The 19,908-nt window shown below is 43.0% G+C and overlaps 2 protein-coding genes and 1 long non-coding RNA gene across 6 annotated transcripts in view; 2 read left to right on the top strand and 1 right to left on the bottom strand.

Moving 5' to 3' along the window:
• Positions 1 to 75: 75 nt before the first annotated feature.
• On the top strand, positions 76 to 13,317 carry cc2d1b (coiled-coil and C2 domain containing 1B). Of its 2 annotated transcripts, none has more exons than XM_056420452.1 (26): positions 76 to 152; positions 472 to 602; positions 691 to 835; positions 1,056 to 1,159; positions 2,619 to 2,726; positions 3,159 to 3,305; positions 4,238 to 4,541; positions 4,906 to 5,024; positions 5,717 to 5,792; positions 6,306 to 6,383; positions 6,918 to 7,063; positions 7,473 to 7,545; positions 7,756 to 7,895; positions 7,966 to 8,095; positions 8,751 to 8,923; positions 9,500 to 9,625; positions 9,948 to 10,006; positions 10,300 to 10,416; positions 10,729 to 10,802; positions 11,071 to 11,129; positions 11,230 to 11,281; positions 11,658 to 11,757; positions 12,337 to 12,427; positions 12,539 to 12,661; positions 12,775 to 12,825; positions 13,006 to 13,317. In XM_056420452.1, the coding sequence occupies exons 2-25, from the start codon at positions 540 to 542 to the stop codon at positions 12,784 to 12,786; spliced, it is 2,619 nt and encodes an 872-aa protein (XP_056276427.1). In that variant the 5' UTR covers positions 76 to 152; positions 472 to 539; the 3' UTR covers positions 12,787 to 12,825; positions 13,006 to 13,317. The 2 variants fall into 2 exon arrangements, with proteins under 2 accessions (XP_056276427.1, XP_056276428.1); XM_056420453.1 differs by having other exon boundaries at positions 3,162 to 3,305.
• Positions 13,318 to 13,325: 8 nt separating this feature from the next.
• LOC130197666 (uncharacterized) lies at positions 13,326 to 16,059 on the top strand. The gene is made up of 2 exons (XR_008832515.1): positions 13,326 to 15,832; positions 15,864 to 16,059. It is a non-coding gene; the product is annotated as an uncharacterized LOC130197666 (long non-coding RNA).
• The window catches only part of zfyve9a (zinc finger, FYVE domain containing 9a), a 29,325-nt gene continuing 24,298 nt past the window's right edge, over positions 14,882 to 19,908 (bottom strand). For all 3 annotated transcript variants that reach the window (XM_056420451.1, XM_056420449.1, XM_056420450.1), the window contains exons 16-19: positions 19,192 to 19,354; positions 18,308 to 18,413; positions 17,756 to 17,932; positions 14,882 to 17,641 (exon numbers count right to left, since the gene is read on the bottom strand). In XM_056420451.1, coding sequence (XP_056276426.1) covers positions 17,480 to 17,641; positions 17,756 to 17,932; positions 18,308 to 18,413; positions 19,192 to 19,354 — 608 coding nt within the window. In that variant the 3' untranslated portion in view covers positions 14,882 to 17,479. The remainder of the gene's footprint in view (positions 17,642 to 17,755; positions 17,933 to 18,307; positions 18,414 to 19,191; positions 19,355 to 19,908) is intronic.

The raw sequence follows: 19,908 nt of genomic DNA on the forward strand, positions 1-19,908 counted from the left end.
GTCGCCTCGCCGGGTGAATCTGAGAACTGTTCCTTTAACATTTAGCACGGACGAGCCCTCGCGTTGCGCATGCGTACTCAAACAAATCATGTCAAACCCCAGAAACGAAACTGTTCCTCTGAAAACAACCTGACGATGTGCTGAACGAGCAGGTGAAGACACTCGCGCTTTTCATAGCAAGATAAAGTTATCCTAGATGTTTAGGAACACTCGTCGTATTTCTCATTCGCAAACTTTTCCCGTTAGAGGCGGAGAACATGGTTAGCGAGCAGCGAGCAGCTAGCAGCTCGTTATTTGGGCAGCTCGTTACCACTCTGTCTGTCTGCCTGCTTGTCTGTCTGCATGTCTGTCTGCATGTTTGTTTGTCTGTCTGTCTGTCTGGAGCCACCTGACAACCGCTCACATGACTTAAATAACAGCTGGGACGAAACCGATGACAGGAAGATCATTTAACTGTGTTTTGGTCTGCAGTTTGGGATCGCTGGAGTGTCACGTAGGTTTGTGAAACAGCAAGCAACAACAGCAACAACAGCAACAACATGTTTGGTAAAAAGAAGAGAGCGCCACCGCCCAGAGGCCAGGGCGCTGCTGCAGCCAAGCAGGTAACAACAACACGTCACATGTCGTAATCTGCTCTCTGGACAATAGCTGTCAAGAGGGTGAAGTTCATCTCTTACTGTGTGGCTACAGATGGGTCTGTTTGTAGACCTGGACCCCGAGGAGATGATGATGGGTATGGAGGGGAGCGTGGATGACCCGGACTTGGAGGCTGAACTGGCCGCTATTACTGGGAGTAAAGCTGCGGCTGGAGGAAGAGCCAAGCAGAAGGGGAAAAGTGAGTTAGAGGGTACAAGCACTTTGGGATGAGATACGGTTCAGACCCGTGTCCTCTCTCAAAGGTGTTGGATGGGGTGGAGGTCAGGGATATGCATCCACCAAACCATTTCTTCATGGTTCTGTCCATGTGCAGTTACATTATAACTTATTATTTAATATATGTTCTTGGTCTCGCATACAAACCCAGTCGGATACGTGGCATTTTGTTTGTGTTGTAGGCCCGTTGCACATGGAAGACATCGCAAGAATGGCCGACGAGTGTATGAAAGATGACGATGAGGATGATGATGACAGTAACCTTGAAGACGACGAAGATCTTTTGGTTGGTTTTGTGTTTATTATCTTTTCTCTCGTGCAAGGGTTTGTAGCTGCCATTTACCAGACGTATGTTTTTAAATTCAACGGAATCAATACAAGTAGCTGTCCGAACGCAATGCAGTCATCCAAAACACAACAAAAGAGCAGAAAACAGAAAACAGTACTGCTTGTGGGACTTTTGGCCATTTTACATATTTTTATAATATTACATTTTAAGGAATACATTTCATTAAATGGTCAATTTCCAAGTATAGTAGAGTTATTGAACGGAAATAAAAAAACTACTTTTTGGGTAAAATATTGGGATATAGTTGCAGCAGCAGAATTAACAAATATAAGAAAATATAGATTTATTTTAATAGTGAGAAGTCTTAGCATATTTTTGTATCCTAAAATGTTGATGAATTTGCCACTACATTACAATAATCACCAGAGCAATCCCAGTGTCCACATATTAATGATCTTAGTGAGAAGAAATCGTGTGACGGTGTTCTAATTACGCTGCCGCTGTTTGATCACATTTATACTGAGACCTGTAAAGACGCCGTTATATAGTTCAAGTCTACTAAAGATAAAGCACTAATATGTTTCTAAGTCCTTTTTAATTCTTCATAAAGATAAGATAATATATATACTTTATTCATCCCCAGGGGAAAAATGTCATATTACATTTAAGAATTTAAATAATAAAAGAAATGAAAATCTAAAATAAAAATGAAAGTTTATACAGTGTATCTAAAGTATAAAGTGAAAGCGGTGCCAGGTTTATTGATTTTCATTTTGATGAGGATCTGGCCAGAGGTGATTTATTGAAGAGTCTTATTGCAGTGGGCAGGAATGTTCTCCTGTATCAGGAACGTTCTCCTGTATAAAGAAACATTCTCCTGTATCAGGAATGTTCTCCTGTATCTGTCCTTGTGACAGCGAAGCTGAAGCAGTCTGTTGGAGAACGTGCTCCGCTGTTCCTGCAGTAGGTGGTGGAGAGGGTGGTCCGGGTTATCTAATATGGACAATCATTTCTTCAGTGTCCTCCTCTCCACCACCTGAATTGTGAAAGTGATTCGGTAGCCATAAAGATGATATTCTTACAAAGATATGAGCCAATTCATCCAGGCTCTGATCCTCTTCCCAACCTAGTTAAACATCTGGAGCAGAACCAGCACTTGTTCATTGCAAAGTTAGGCTTCACAGGGGAAAGTGTACATGTCATAATCTGCTGTAATCAGAGATCCACCTAATTACTGGCCCACCCAACCCAACCGTACCTGGTCAGCATGTAGGTAAAATAATGCCTGTGCAAATACCACAGTAACCATGTTAATCATCCATAAACGTTTTACAGGTCTAACATTCCAGTTTAATCTGTTCATTTATTTGATTTTGTTATCGATTTAAAGGGCCTTAATTTCATCTGCACATTTTGAAACGCATGTCTTACCAAATGGAAAACTTTTCTGTATCAGGCGGAGCTACAGGAAGTGGTGGGTGAGGAGGAAGATGAGGATGTTGTACCCGTTTCCTCTACACCCTCCGCCACTGCTTCTCAAGCTGAAACGACAGAGCCGACGCAGGTACGACCAACCTTGCTCCGTGCCTTGTAAATTGACTCCAGCAGCCCCCTAAATATGTGTCAAAACTTTAGCTGTTGTCAGTCAAAGGATGTATTGGCCCTCCGTGATCTCTCTCCTCAGATGTTTTTGTTAAACAAATTTACTTATTTAAAAAAACTTTATAATGTGACTGGTAGAATAGATGCACGTGAGATTTACATGTTCCACTATTTCTAGTAGGTATTTGCATTCCTCTTCAATACTCTGTGTGCAGTATTTTAAACCAGTGATATAAGTTAAGATGAAATTTGCGATCTGAGTTGTGTTGCCTCTTTTTATTTATCTGTAGAAAATACTTTCTCAACACGCAGTTCTGAGTAATTTATTAACATTTAGCATAGAACTACCTGCTTTGAGATGCGTTTGACGGTACCTGCCTGTTTTTTGGGGAAGCAGCCGGACGTGAAGGTCCCCCCCGCGGCGCCTGGCAGCCTCCAACACACCCTGGAAGAGAGAGCGTGCATGTACAAGACGGCTGTGGAACACGCCAAAACTTCAGGGGAGACGTCCAAAGCCCGGAGATACGATCGCGGCCTGAAGGTGAGCAAAACTACGGCCCGGTGACACGTCAAGGTGCAGAATTATATTTTACAATATTGTCTTGTGATACATTATCTTGGTATTTCCAAATGTCACAACATGTTTTCACCCGAGTTGTTGGTACGCGTTTCTAATTGGGGTTTATAAATTATATAATAATGCCGGTAATCAAGTCTGTAGTTTGAAATGTCATTAAGGTGTTTATTAATGATCCCTGGTATGTTTTACTCCAACTCAAAAGTTGTTTTTATAAACAGCTTATAATGAATCTATAAAGTATTAGTAAATGATAAACTACCATTAATAAAGCCATTAGTTCCAGTTTGATAAACTTTTAATAAATGTTTCCTTGCAATAAAGTGTGACTGATTGTTGCATGAATTAACAATAGAAAGCATTTACTAATCTGACTGATTGAAATGCTGGAGAATTAGAGGTGACATCTAATATTATAATCCATATGACATTTCAATGTATTTTTTGTTTTTTCTGAACATGTAGTGTGGTTAGTATCTCTGTGTCAAGATACACTGTGATATATTTTCTTTATTGTCTTTTTAGTCCTGCTTGAGGGGTATTGAGAGCCACTATTCTATTTCCGATCTTAACTTTATTCTATTCAAGAACAAAAAAAGCAGTTTAACTGCAAACAATGATTAAATCAGGGTCTTTTCTGTAAACGATGTGAGCAACAATAAAATGCCCAACAGCGACAGATATACACAATCTTTTATTCATGTGTCCGATCCTTCTGTTCTGCTCCCTAAAGGAAGACGTCAGGCCTTTAGTCATCTTTTAAATTAGTTTGGGAAACCTATTATTTGTGATATTTACTTATATCCTTCTATTTCTGGATTTCTTGTTTCATAGTAATTGTGTCAGATTTCAGACATCCTTTGCAGATGGTAGTGATTGTTGATGTTTCTCTCCAGACTCTTCAGTCGATGTTGGCGGGTATTAAAAAAGGGAGACCCGTGAACGAGGCAGAGATCCCTCCTCCTGTAGCCACTGGAGCCCCGAGTGCCGCCTCTCAGCCTGCCGTTCCCCGTCGACCGGCCCCCCCTGTGCCCTCGCCCCCTGAACCCACATCTTCAGATCAGCAGGGCGAGTCAGAGGCCACGCCCGCTGTGCCGGAGATCCTCACCCCCAGCAGTGAGGAGGAGCACTCGTCCTCTGCCACCCTGTCCCCTCTGAGCACCGTCCCATCTCCAGAGGAGCAGACCAGTCCGACCGATGGTCCGTGAGAGGATTATGCAAAGTTACATCAGTGAATATAAAGGATATTAGAGAAAGTATACATTTAGTACACAATTAAAACCAGGCCTTTTGGTAATCATCAGCACCAACCATCTTTTCCTTCTCAATCTGAAAAACTGATATAGCAACCAAGGCATAACATAGTGGATTCATTGTTTGGCTCCCAATTTGTGAATACTTAGTTACTTATTGGTGCATGACTTTAAATAATCCAGAAGTATACCTCACTAAATACTTTGATCTATCATTTGGTTTCTCACGATGTATTCCAGCTCACTTTGTGTGAGCTGCTTGTCCTTCTTTGTCTTATTTGCGCTGCGTGTCTGTCCTCGTGAATCCACAGCGAACGAGTTGACCAAGACGTTGCTTTTGGAGAGGCAGAAAGAATACAAGATGGCAGCTCTGAGAGCCAAGAAGCAGGGAGATGTGGAGCAAGCCCGACTTCACTTCATGACCAGCAAGGTGGGTGGAGAGACCGAAACCCTACGGGGTTGCGTCTCCTGTGCAGCACTGTTTTGTATACATTTAAATTCCCTTTTTCCCCCGGATATTTAAATTTATACAAAACACTGCTGGTACAACTTTTCTTTCTTGGGTTTTCTGAAATGTGTGGCAGCACAAGTAGGTTAACATGTAGAATATTTAGTTTAGTTTGGTTTTTTAAATGTCAAACATGTATTTATTTTAGCCAAATAAAATGGTTTCAATGCTTTTCACCGACGTATGCAGGAAACCAGAAAACATTCTTGACGACATACAATACGGATACATCACTTCATCGTCTTTCACTCGCTATTATTTAAAATATATAGTTGCTGAGCTGCAACTGATAATAAAGTGAAACTGATTTCTCGATCCTGTCTTTTATGTATCTATTTTCACTCCACGCTAAATACCAAGTGAAGCCGCGTGTCGGCTGCAACTGGAAGCAAACATTCAAAATAAGTTTCTGCTGGAGGAAGTTAGCAGCAGCTGCATTTGTGACAATAAACACGAGTTTTTAACTGCGCAAGTCAGATTGTTGTCGGAGCCTGTTGCTGCATATCGTGACTGCAAGGCTTTCCTCAAGTATGTGAAACATGCCCACAATGTGGAAGTAGACAGAGACCATTATTACGCTTGAGAGTTTTGGTTTCTTGTATTGTTAATTGCAGAGATTCGATGTGATGATTGAGGCGTTGGAGAAAGGACAAGCAGTGGACCTGGGTGGCCTCCCTCCATCTCCCCAGGGTGAGCAACGCTGGTCTCACCTGGAATACGTGTGTCAAGCACAACCATGCAGACGCTGGTTCTACAGCTCTTTTACACTGACGTACAGATGGAATAAAATGAAAAGAGGGAGGGAAATAAGATGTAATAAAATATTTGTAACGCACAAATAAAACTTAAAAATCACCTAAAGAAAACAAATGGATTTTTAGATAATAAGAAAAAACACTTATTTTAATAAAATCATACGTTATTTAAAAAGTTGATGGCATTTGTAGTTGCAGGTAAATTATGAAACATCCTAAATAACAATATGAGCAGCATGTTGGTAAAACTGCAGAGCAATACTTATTTATTAGAGGAGTGAAGAAATGAGTCTAGAAGCCGAAGGGGGTCACCGATTATACATCTTCCAGGAAGGAAATGTAGAATCAATAACTTAATCAAGAATTATTTTCACCAACTGTAATCAAACCTGTTTGCTCTGCTTCTCTATGTTTTCATTTATCTCGTGTTATTGTATCTCGGCTACAGGAGGAGGCTCTGCTCCAGTGAGGGAACCTCCCTCAGGACCAAAGATAGATGTCACCCAACTGGTTACAGCAGCTCCAGGTAGTAACAATATCCCCGCATGTACTTCCTTTGCTTGTGTTGTTGCGATGGCTCGCGTTCCTTTATTACCAGTCGTGCAGTTTTGTGTCCAATTCCCCGTCTCTTCAGAGTATCTGATATCACCTAGCTGGTGTGAGCTTGAGGCTGAACATTCAAAGAGAAGAGAACACACTGCTTCAAATTATAACAACAGTATGTTTCCTTAAATGTTACACGGCTGAAAACGATCATTTGACAGGCTGCCATGAGGGAATGTGACGAATCGAAATACAGTCAAACATGTGCTGCCTGTCACTGAAGCAAAAGGTAAAATAGAAAATTGGATGCAAACCAAATGTCCCGAAAAGAAAACCGAAGCGACCTGAAGTGTGCAGTCTTTTGCTATCGATGTATCTGGCCCTCTCCAGTACAGGGGAACCACACAAACTACTTTTTAACGACCATATTACTCCACAGTTCTAAGTCAAATTTATAGTCTAATTCATTTATTTCGCACGGTCAATATTGAGTAAATCTAAATATTGTTGCCCTCAGCCGCTGCACCCACATCGGCCCCTTCAGCTCCCAGAGACGTGCTGGAGGCTCTGGAGCAAAGACGAGCCAAGTACGTGGAGGCGTCCAATCAGGCCAAAGCCAGCGGAGACGACCGCAAAGCTCGGATGCACGACCGAATCGCCAAGGTACGAGAAGAGGATCTCCTCCCGAAGCCTCGCCACTGCTCCATCTATCAGCTACAGGTCTAATAAATGGAATGAAACTGGAACATTACAACAAAATATCAGAGTTGTCAACTGTGCAACGAGTTTAACTTTAGTCAATAGGAAATATAAAGTGCAGCGAATACATTTAATAACGTTAAAATAATCAGTTAGACAGTTTTAAAGACAGGATGTCATGTTTAAGGATGACAGAATAGGTACAGGGCAGGTATGATTAAAGAAAACTAGCATAGGCATTACCAGAAATGGAATAAACAATAATGGCACCATTCCTAAAAACACAACGCCTCTAACCTTACAGCAACAAGTCGTTTCTCCTTTTCCTGAACTCCATCAGTATTGTAAACATACGTCTCCTCTCCTCCTGCAGCAATACCAGAGCGCCATCCGAGCTCACAAAGCAGGGAAAGCGGTCAACTTTGAGGAGCTGCCAGTTCCCCATGGTGAGTTTTGTCATGTTTTTTTAGTTGAATGCAATTTACATGTTATTATTATTATTAGTTCCACACAACTATTTTATAATTGGTATTTTCCGGTTTTGTCGCCCGGGTGTGACTTCCTGTATAAAAGCTGTCGGTGACCAAAAGAGTGAATCCAGAACGTGGCGTTTAGCTGTAACGCCAGTCCGATTACAGATGAGTTTTATTCTTCAGGTTTTCCTCCGATCCCGGGCCAGAAGGCGACGGGGGCTGAGCAGGGATTCATTGCTGCTCTGGAGGCAGCAGATAAACTTTCCTCCACTGATGATGCTGAAATAGGAAATGAAGAAGAAGATGAGGAGAAGGAGGAGGAGGTGAGCTCGGCTTCACACAATATGTTTGTACGTAACGGTTTATTGATGCGGTGTTTTGTGTTTGTTGCAGTCCAAGCCTGCAGCTCCAGAAGGGCCGAAGAAGCCCCTGCTGGACGTCCCCCCCGCAGGGCAAGGAAGGAAAAGGACTCCGTCAGCTTCGCCTGACCGAACCGCCGCCAGGGAAGGACTGTCACCATCGGGTCAGTCCGCAAAAGGAAACGTGTCCTTAAGCAGGTCACAGAAGTCTCTTTAAATTCTGTGGCGATGAAAATCATGAGAAGATATTCAAGGGATTCTAACTTTGAAGCTGTACATGTTGAGTTCTGTGATGTGAGATGAAACGAGGACACCGAAATCATCAAAACTCTACACGCCAAACTAAAGCTGCTGGCTTCCGCTGGGGGTTTGAGTTTATTGGTTTTCATATCAAATTAAACAAATAACACACAAATTAACATGACTGAAATGGACAATGAGAAATGCACACACACACACACAACAATACTTATTCAAGCAAAGATTCTTTAATTAATTGATTAGTTGGTTTTGTTTCAGTAATATTTTAGGCAAAAATGAAAAATATCTCAAAAGGGATGATTGTCGAAAAATTCAAATTATCAGCTTAATTATCAAAGAAAATAATGATTGGTTAAAGCTCTAATACTAATAACTTAGCAAATACAAACACGTATCTCATGCTGAAAATGACCTTTTTATCAATATTATTATTATTATTATTGCATTTCTGTGTAACAAAGAAGTCGAAACTGTTCATGTGAAGCTACTAATCCCCACTAAATCAAAACCCATCTGCGTGTTTACGTTCGGTTTCCTTCGTCTTTCCTCGTCCTGCAGCGGCTCAGCAGCTGGACTTTCTGGAGGGCCGGAGGAAGCAGTACATGAAGGCGGCGCTCCAGGCGAAGCAGAGAAGCGATATGGAGCAGGCCAAGATCTTCCTCCGCACTGCCAAGGGCTTCGAACCCATGATCGAGGCGGCCCGCGGCGGCAGGAGCGTGGACATCAGTGCGGTGAGCAGACGGTTTCCTCTGTAAATGAATCCATTAATGATTTACCAAGACCCAGCTCGGGGTTAAAGAAAGGTCTTATTCCATTTGACTTGGATGAGATATTTATGATTATTGAGACTTTAGTTGCATTCCAAGTTATTACTTGTTTTTGATTCCGTAGCTGAGAACGTCACATGATTAGATTTCAGTTTGAATAGTAACAGGTGAGCATAATATAGTATGTCATAAAAATTACTTTAAAAAGTAAAAGCATCGTTTAACATAAAAAAACGTAATATACAAAGTCATAGTACATCATAAAAACATAATTAAGGTCATACAGTAGAATAGTATGTTATACAAATATCAGATGAAGAGTCTTTGTATAAAATCTCATAAAACATGTCATAGTATAGACATAAGACATGCATGTCATATCAAAAGTCACAGTATTCCAGATGTGCGTGTTACTCTTTAAAATACTTTAAATTGAGTAACGACTACAGAACAGCTGCAGGCTGGTGGAGAAGCGTCAGCTCTCTGCAGAGTTTCATTTGATTGTCCGATTGGTGAGATTGACTGTTGTGTTTCCTGTAGGTGCCGTCGCCCCCTGGTGACGAAGACGAGGACTTCATCCTGGTTCATCACAGCGAGGTGCAGATCTCGGAGAAGGCGGAGCAGCTTTACACACAACTGGCCAAGATCCTGAAAGAGCAGCACGAGGTCAAATAACAGCTCATGTTGGATAGGAGTTCAGTTTTCATTTCTCAAATCCCCAAATTATTACCACAGTGACTTTTGGAAACTTTTATCGTCATGTAACGTTTTCCAAAATATGAAGGTGGATTCCAAAGTGTTATTCGATCGGTTTCCCATCGGCCAGAAGACACTTTAATCTCTCCAGCATTCCAAATGTTCACCTCTCCCATATTTATATATTTATGTTTCCAAAATGATTTCTGACTCCCAAAAAAGAGAATCCCCACTGTTGTTATTCATTTTCCTTGAGATATCTAAAAAAAAAATGTCCTCCCCCCTTTTTTAGAAATGTATGACTCACTCCAAGCAGTTCACACACCTGGGCAACGTCACCGAAACAACAAGGTGAGCTCCCCGTTTCAATACCGACCGTTTTAACGCCGGACTATTTTCACTAACAATAATAATGTTAATCTATTGGGATTTAATGGATTACCCGCTCTATAAAATGTATTCAATTATACAGTCTATAAAATGTAAAAACATTATTATATTTTGTGAATTCACACAGTGAACAACGACGGCAGGATGTTATAAAGTCTCCACACCGAGACGACTGATTTATCAAAGTGTGTGTGTGTGTGCATGTGTGTGCGCCCGTGTGATTGTGTTTGTGTGTGTGTGTGTGTGTGTTCTAGGTTTGAGAAGATGGCGGAGAGTTGTAAAAAGAGTCTGGAGGTCCTGAAGCTGGCTCAGTCCAGAGGTCTGCCTCCTCCTCTTCATCACTTTGAGGAGAGATCTTTTCACACTGTCAGGTTGGTTTTATGACGCAGACATTTTCACGATTTTCATTAGTTATGAGGTATAAAAAAGTAGAAGGTGAACCTAATAATTTGGCCCCTCTGTTTGTCTAATATGTTGATCGCTACGTATCGTTACCCTCAAACCTGAAGAGAGTAACTGTCAAATATTAGAACTGCAAACTCCTCCAGTTCATGTTTTATTTCTGCCTGTTTTTGCTGCAGCATTTTTAGACTCAGTTTGTTTCTTTAGTGAATGCCAAAGCAATGAATCCCTCATCTGTTGTTTCATGTGTTCTTTTTTTCCCTTCTTTCTCTCCCTTTCAGGATATTCCCAGACCTGAGCAGCAGCGACTTGGTCGTCATCATCGTCAAAGGGATGAATCTTCCGGCTCCGAGTGGTAACATGAACATTGTTCATTAACGTGGCGTCTGCGAGTACTGGAAGAAATGGGTCTTTTAGAGCTTCAATTAAATGTTACACTCCTTTTTAAATATGGTTTCTTGCTTTGCTATGATTCTGGTGAAAAGTGAAACTTGATTAAAATCTTAAAGTAGGTCGAATACAAGTTGCTTCATGTCATTTTGGCCTTTTGTCATGAACCCAAACCTTTTGCAAAAGCTCTTCCTGGTTGATGCTTTTTGAGAAACTTTCTCTTTCTCCTTCAGGAATTCAAACAAACGATCTGGATGCCTTCGTGAAGTTCGACTTCCCGTACCCCAGCGCGGTAAGAGACTCTGACTGCAGCTCGTTTTAGTTTCCCCGTCACCGCTGGCGGCCGAGACGATTCCAACTTAAAGCGCTCGGTTCTGTGTTGTCGCCTCCAGGAGCAGCCGCAGAGACACAAAACAGCCGTCATCAAGAACACCAACGCCCCGGGTGAGGCAGGAACTACCTGGCAGAACATTTGTGGGGTTCATATATTTGCATCAACAACGAGGATCTTCACGCTGATATTAGAAAAAATTAGAAAAAAAACGGCTAAAGATTCACAAACACGTGTGTGATGCTATGGTGCAGATTATAGGAGCGGCACGTAACTCCATGAAACTCTTTGACACATTTACGTGTTATCTCCATAGGAGTGGTTTTATATCGAGATAATACAAATAATGCAAACACATATACTGCTTTAAGAAAACATCACATTGAGAATCACAATCGGGTTTATTGACAAGTCTGTGTCTCTGTATATATGTGTGTGTGTGTGTAGATATGTGAAGTTTGATTTCATCTGGGATCTCTTTCCAACCAGAGTACAACCAGAGCTTCACTCTGTCAATCAATCGAAACCACCGCGGCTTCAGGAGGGTGGTGACGTCGAAAGGCTTGAAGCTGGAGCTGCTGCACAAAGGGTGAGTCCCGCGAGCGTCGACCCCACGGAGCTGCAGCCGAGCGCTGTCGGGGGATGGGATGTTCTTCCCTCTAAATTGACGGCTCAAACCTCAGAAGTGGAAGCTTTAGGTGAAATGAATTGTGAAAGTTCACATTGTTATGATCATCAGGATGTTTATGTCCATAAAAATCACGTCAACGTTGAAGTAAAACTATTGGTGTTTTTTACCAAAACAAAACCACAAAATGTTCTTTTACAGCGACATGATTTGGTCCAATTGAACTTTTTAGTGTTTATTTAGACATAAGATATATTGTTTAAAATGTTGCTGGAAGTGGGAACAACACAAAATATATTTATCGTAGTAATAATATTTAATTATAGTATTGATATTACAGCGATGTGTCAGCCACACATTTTAGTTGACAACTAAAACGTGTAAACAAAGATGGTCTTCGGGAAGAGTTTGCCAGTTTTAGTGTCTCTGAACATTGAAACGATGTCGCAGTCGCTAAAACAACAACAGCAACCGCCGGCCGTGTGTCGCTCAGTGTTGTCGCGTTGAGACCGTTGCCGTGACGATGGCTTTCCTCTCCAGCGGCTTCCTGCGGAGCGACAAGCCGATCGGGACGGCCCTCGTGAAGCTGGAAAAACTGGAGTCGCAGAGTGAAATCAGGGAGATTGTCGAGGCGAGTGACGGAAAACAAGAGCATGAAACAAAGAGGAGCGAAGGAGGAAGAACCGTCCGTTATGTAAGAGGTTCAGGGAGTAAGTCATGAGTCACGTGTGTCTGTCGTCAGGTGATGGACGGTCGCAAAGCCACAGGAGGTCGCGTGGAAGTGAAGATCCGGCTGCGGGAGCCTCTGAGCGGGCAGGACATGCAGAAGAGCACCGAGCGCTGGCTGGTGATCGACCAATCACAGGTGACCCCAAACGAACCGCGTCAATTAGATTGCGTCTGCAGCAATGTTCTCTCAAAAGACAAACCTTTAGATGTGTGTAACTAAACTAAACGTGTTTGTTCTTTTCATCTCAGGTTCTCGTTTAGATGCCGCTGCAAAATTAAAACACGATTCATAAGATGAAGGTAATTAAACGTCTTCCAGTTCTTTGTCTGAATTGAATGAAAATGAAGTGAAATGTTTTTAATACCTTCTGGACCGAGGCCGGCAAGCCGTTTCCAGTCTTTGTGCTGAGCTCAGCGTGTTGTCGGAGGATGAATTTGTGTGTTTGAGTTCTCCGACTGACACGTTTCTTCGTCTTGCAGGTTAAAGGCGCTCAATACCAAACATTTGAGCACATGATGAGGACAGTCGGCTGTTCAGTGGACTCCGACCTACGCAGGTCTTTGACTTAAAACTTTTGCACCTTTGCGAGACACAAGAGCGCCTCTCCCACTGCCGTCCACCAGGGGGAGACACGGAGCAGGGTCAGGGCAACATGGCGCCTTCAGTCTGACACCAGCTGATGGACAATCGCTCCTTCGCCCCAGGCGACTGCAGATAGAAGGCTGTGACGCGTCAGGGGAACGAGGCGCCGCCTCCTTCCATCGCGTCTCCCAACGAGTCTCCGTGAGCATCACTCCCGGAGGACAGCGTCCCGCTAACCTGCTGACTTAAGTTAAGAGATCCAAGAATGTGTACATATTCCTCCTTATTCCAGCTCTGGTATCTAGAACTGCATCTATGCACTAATACCAAAGTAATCACCGTTGCTGTAAAATCCTGCATATTTGAAACCGGTTCCGATGACATAAGAGTTTGATGTGTGTCGAGACTATTTTGACTATTTTCTCCCCACATTTCATCTGGTTCCCGGTGGGAAAATGAAGGCAAACGCAGAAACGCTTTAGAGCCAAGAAATGATACACGGTCCCATTATATAATGAGACATTGAACACACCATGACCTTCTCACCTTGACTCGTCCTCTGACGTGGTCACTAAGTCTCACTCACTGAAGTCTGGCTTTAGCGAGGTTAGATTTGTTTGTTTTGTTGGACACATCTGTGCAGAATCACAGCTGCTGAGTTTAGCTCATCTTTCCCTGTTAACGTCTCAAGACATCCGTTATTTACTAAATGTTGAGAGTATATTGTACATATTTTACTTACGGATTAGTTTGACCTTTTGGGAAATGCGCTTATTTATTTCCTCGGTTAGATAATAAATACCATGTGTTTATAAATACACATCTAAAGCTCACTATTTAACGGGAGCCCACTAAGTGCGCTTCAGGTGGTGTATTAGATTAAAGTTTGGACTCTTCAGACTTCATGCTAAGCTAAGCGCCTCCAAGTGACTCGCTCCATCTTTAAACTCACAGGTATCGAGCTTCTCATTAAACTGGTCGAGAGCTTTTCCCAAAATGTGCAAAACCACTTTTTTCGACTATGCAACACATTGAATCTAGAGACGCATCGCTTTCTCTTTTAAAGGGCCAGTGCACCCAAATTATAGGAAGGCTTTCTATTTTCTTATCGGTAGAATTAATTTTGTGTTGCATTTAGAAATAGTTTACTTACAATCTCAACTTTAAACTGAATGGACATCATGTCTTTAAAGTGAACATCAACCGATCTGCTAATTAAAAAGAAATGCTCCGGACAGTTAGATGGACCTTATGGTGAAAACTGTTTGTTATAAAGAGTAACCAGAACATCGTTTTTGAAGACGCGCTGTTGGAGTGAACCGACCCTTTACTGCAGCGTTGTAATGCGGGATCAGAAGCCAGAACACACCGGGCAAACAGTCAGAACATTTTCCATCAGTTTTACCTTAATTGTCTGCAACATTACGTCCGTTTGTCCTTGTTGGGATCAATAATCACATCATGGATTAGAGCAACCTTTAGTTCACCATGACATCATCTTGTTTCCCATTTATTGAGTTAAAACATTCTGGTTTACAAAGATCGATGTTACGCTGTTTATATTTATAGAATGGTAACCTCTGTAATAATAATAATCTGTAAAACAGAATCAAGGCTTTTTGTTTTTCATTCTGGATCGAATTTGCCTTTCTTGCTTAAAAATATACACATTGATAATTTTGTCAAGTATTTTTCTTTCAGTAAAAAAAGAAAATCTGATTTAGGAATAACACTTTTGAACGACCTGAATAAAAAGTAAAAACGAAGCACTCATTTTAATTTTATATAAGTTTATATTTTACATATAGTACAGTATTTTTTGATAGACCATTTTATTGACAGTGTAAAAGAAAAGACAGGTTTTAAAAAAAGGAAAAATATGTTTTTTTTAACCAAACCTAGGCAATGACGGAACTGAAGTAGTAGATTTATTTTTGTTTTATCCACAAACTGGAAGGTATAACTGTTAAAATGCAAAGTTGATTTGCTCTTATTGATTCAAGCTGCTTTGCATGCAGTGTTATAGGTTTGGATCAGAACTAAAAACATTCAACAAAACAAAAATGCTACTTTCAGTCCAACCAATTCCACCTTTTTCATTTGGATTTAGGACATATTGCACACTTCAGTTCATGCCAAAGTAAAAATGTAACAGAAAACAGGAAGTCAGAAAAATAAATCCTCGTCTCTTCATTAATGCTAATTTATAAAAACCGAACTGCCGGTGGCGGCTGATGAACGTCAGTGAAGACAGTGATTGAGATGCACCCACTGGTAGGATCACAGTAATACACCCAGCACTGGTGACCTTTGACCTCATGCAGCCTTTACTGAACACCGTCTAATCGGCTTCACTAACAACTCTTTCCTACAGTGGCTCCTAAAATACTTTAAATTGAGTAACGACTACAGAACAGCTGCAGGCTGGTGGAGAAGCGTCGGCTCGTCTGCAGTTTCATTTGATTGTCCGATTGGTGAGATTGATTTTTACTGATAAAACGCTTCAACCCTCTTGAACTGTATCAACAGTACTTTGTTTTGTGGAGCTCCTTCTGATTTTACATTAGCGTGATTAAAGATGGAGACATTGCCATAATGCAGAATGATTACTGTACAGAGCATTTAGACGTGACGCGGTGGTTTTTGGTGATTCGTCTAGCCAGAAACAAAACACACACTTTGCAGATCTGGACGGGAGGAATACATTCTCAGAGCTCCTTCCAGGTCCACGGAGCTGAAGGAGCGCTCCGTCCAGAGCAGACGCCCTGGAGCAGTTCCACAGCGCGGGTTCCTCTGTTCATGATTTTAGAGCTTTGGAGGGACGATAAAGTTGCAGGAAATGTGAGATGAAATACATTCAGCGTCGGGTCAATCGAACCCTCGTTTCTGCAGGAACCCCGGAGCTTTACAAACACGCAACATTTCTCCAGTGGGGAAAAACAAAAACTAAACGTGGTCCTCCAGGACTCAGCGGCTCGCTTCCTCTCTCCTGTTAATGGCTTAGAATCCAGTGCACTGCAACTTTATACAGTTCTTATTGATCTCTCTCTCTATATATATACATGTGTGTGTATATATCTTTACATCATCAGTTATTCTGTTGAAAATAACTGGAGTGGCTTTTCCAACAAGTTGATTGATGATCTCTAAAACCCGATCCTCTCTGCAGCGTCACGTTCAGATCCAGTTGATCACTAAAGCTTTGGAACCTCGGTCCACTGGAGGACAAACAGGCGTCCTGTGACGTCACAGCGCGTCAGCCACACCCGTCGGCTACAGATGCAGTGAGGATGGAGACTTGACACCGCGACACAAACACGTCCAGCAGGTCCATGAACTAAAGCCTCTGGTGATGAATGAGTAAAGCTAAATGTTCCTTTTTCGCTTGATGAGTCGCTGCTGCAGGCGCTGAGAAAAAAAGAAAAAAAACCTTCGTCAGCTCACCTCTCCCCATCGGACGATTTGATTTCGACGATTTCCCTTTTTAACGCCACAAAAATTCCAGACTTCAGCGGCGGGTACGAGTCCCTCTCGTTTAAGAGCATTCGTGCTACACAGAGGTCAGAGGTCAGCACTCCAGGGCCACCCCGGCTGCAACAGTGACATTGGAGTAACGTGTGAGCGACACACGACACCGAGGAGAAGCTCCCTGGACGTTTGATCGTTCTACAACATTGAATCAAAGTAGAAGCTTGTCACCCCGAACACTTTCATTCACGACATCGCAGCTCAACGGTTCTCCTCCAGCGGCTCCCCCGTTTAGTTCTAGACGATCTCACTGGAAGTGGAACTCATTTGCATTCTTCTAACTAAATAATACAAAAATAGTGAAACCAATATGTTCCGTCTGAAGAACGATTTACTGCAACATCACACCAAACCGTCGGTGATTAAATCTCTCCTGACGAGCTCACCTCGGCCCCCCACAGGGGGATTACTGCGGCGTGGAGGATTTAGGTTCATCCGCGTTTTGTGATTTATATTTCTAATTCATGAGGTTTGTAGAGATAATTAGAGACGGTCTCTTTCACATCAAATCTACTTTGAGTCAATGTTGCACCGATAGTCAAACATGAAATACTTTCCAGGGGGTCGTTTCTCGTGAGAGGCACTGCAACGCCACTCTGGGGTCGGACAGTCCGATTGGCTGGAGTTCACGTCCTGCTCGGAGCGCCTCGGGTGAACACCAGAAGTCCCCGTCAGGCGAGGTTCAGGTACGCCGGATACGCCGCCGAGGCTGCTGGGAGCTTCCTCTGGATGCATAGGTTGGACGGGAGGAGCGCCGCTCGCCTGCCGACGCTCCGAGTGCAAACGGTGGGAGGGAAGAGGCCAGAAAGGAAACGGTGTTTGGAGGCGACGCCGCCGAGACGCCTAGGAGATGATCTCCAGAATGTAGAAGACCAGCTCCATGACCACCGGGCCCTCGCTCAGCCGACACGCCCCGCTGTGGATGACGGGGATCAGGGCGCTGTCCAGGTCGCTCAGGTACTGAGGCAGAAGCGGCTGGCCGTTACTTCCTGCCTGGTAGCCCACCTGCAACCACGAGGACGCAGAGAATAACGTACGTCAGATGCTTTTAGAGCGACAGTCGTTCGACACCCACCGCTCAACAAGACGAGAATGTCTGCAACATCTGAACCGGCCCACCTGGTCAGAGTCCAGTGTGACCCTCAGGCCCAGTTTGGCCATGCCGTCCTCCTTCAGCAGCTTCAGGTGCGGACACAGCGCCACGCAGAACGCCCTCGCCACGTTCTCCGTCAGCCGGCTGTGGTCCGCCGGGTCGCTCAGGCCGTCGGGTTGGTCTTCGCTCTGGAGGAAGAACACCTGCGCAACAGAAACAAATAATGTTTTCACTGCTTTTCAAAACAAACACAGACCCAACAGAACCAACAGCATCAATCAAGAGAAGTAAACATCTCAGAGGTTGGAGTATTTGATCATTAGTGACAATTGTGGAAGGAAATAAAAATGTAGCAGAGTTACGTTTTTTTTTTACAGATCGTGAAATAAAAAGGTTAAAGATGCAGTAGAATATACTTTGCATCCTGAAGGTATTATAACATCAGTAAATCACATCTAACTTTAAATCTAAATTGCTGCTGAGTAAAACATGAACTCAGGACAAGATACTTCTATAACAAACATTTATTTTCTTACTGATACAGAGTAGAACGATGAGTTTGAGTGACCGCTGTTTACCTCGGTCCAGCGGATGACTTTGCCGTTGGCTTTGAACTCAGAGCCGTGGAAGATCTTCACACTGACGATCGACTCCATCGACTTCCCATCGATGGGACTGATGACACTGAACAACCAGAACAAAACAACAGCGTTACAGCTTATGACGTACAAATGTCAAGTCACAAAAACAGAGTTTATTTTAATAAAATGTAAGATAGTAAGTTGTGAAATAGTCATCACAAATGTAAAAATAAAGGTTGCAGTGATTTTTACATTTTACCACCAAAATCTAATATTTATGAGATTTCAGGTTCATGAAATTGTCTTTTGTCCGATGGACATAACAGTTTCCTGCGACACGTCGTTCCCAGATGTATCACTCCATCTTGAGGTGGGAAATTGGCGGAACAGATTTCTGATCTGGTGCAATGAGGGTGCAGATGATATTCTGCCAATGAAGGCATAACGTATCTGCTGAAAGGCCTCCGTTATATCCAATAGTGAACGGTCACGTTTAATTTGCGGATTTCAATAAAGACTGTCAAATTGAATGCGTTGGTCTCCATCTCAAAGCCACTTCAAAGCACATCATGGCACCTGGCTCAGATTTCCCTCCAGAGGGCTTCCCCGAGCACGCAGAATGAGTTTTTATAGCAAAGTAGTAAACGCAGCGGTTGGGAGGCCATCCGTTAAATTGTCCGTGACACAAAAGAATCGTTCATCTGCCTCTCCTCGTCCGTTCACCAGGTCTCATCTGCTCCCGGCTCAGAATCAGCTTTATTGCAAAGTGAAACCGAATCCAAACGAGCGCGCAGGAATGGCCGACGGCTTTATTTGACGTACATTTGAACAACACAACAAACATGGAGCCAAGACACAAGCGCAGCGCCGTCTCCTCTCACCCCTTGTTGAAGTCGTGGTCGTCCTCTGTCCACTGGATGTGGACGAGCTCCTGGTTCTCCTCCTGGTCCGCTTTCCCGCAGGTGATGGTGAAGTCCTTCATGTCCCTCAGGGCTTGCCGTAGAGAGCCCATGGTCTCCGCTGTGATCTGGATCATCACGCCGTCTAACGGCGAGAGAGAAAAGATGCATTCATTCGATTAGAGCCGAAGCAAAAAGTCAATTCATCTTCGAAGTAGATCGACAGAACATTACTCAACAATGAATCGTTATGAACTAAAGGGGAAACGTCACGAGGAGGATGATAACGCCTTCAAGGTTGGTGAACGCGTCACAATAAGCGTGTTGAAGATCGGCGGTGTGCAGCCGGACAGTAAGGCCTCTGACCACGCAAACGAAACAACTCAGTAGAGATGATGCGATGAGTAGCTTTTCAAATGAGAAAAATGACCTGATAATCACAACCGTTAGTAGCCGATAGCAGCAGGAACCAGAATCGTTTCCCCCCCATCTTTGTGTGTATTAAATATTTAGCAAATAAATGTGCTCCTGCACATTGATGAAAATTAAAATAATAGAATAAATATTAGTATAAAACAGCCTTTCATTTGTCATTGCAATAGCCACACTCACATCAACACCACCATCCGGTCTGCCTACTTCCACCTCCGAAATATCAACCGCCTCCGCCCTTCACTCACACCCAACAGCACCGCAATC

Source organism: Pseudoliparis swirei, chromosome 8 (assembly GCF_029220125.1).
Source record: "Pseudoliparis swirei isolate HS2019 ecotype Mariana Trench chromosome 8, NWPU_hadal_v1, whole genome shotgun sequence".
NCBI lineage: Eukaryota > Metazoa > Chordata > Actinopteri > Perciformes > Liparidae > Pseudoliparis > Pseudoliparis swirei.

Bases quoted from the DNA above. Each gene is read 5' to 3' on its own strand.
- cc2d1b (XM_056420452.1), top strand. From the start codon at position 540: ATGTTTGGTAAAAAGAAGAGAGCGCCACCGCCCAGAGGCCAGGGCGCT. The intron at 7,064-7,472 runs GTACGAGAAGAG...CTCCTCCTGCAG, and splicing joins TGCACGACCGAATCGCCAAG to CAATACCAGAGCGCCATCCG. The intron at 11,758-12,336 runs GTGAGTCCCGCG...TTTCCTCTCCAG, and splicing joins CTGGAGCTGCTGCACAAAGG to CGGCTTCCTGCGGAGCGACA.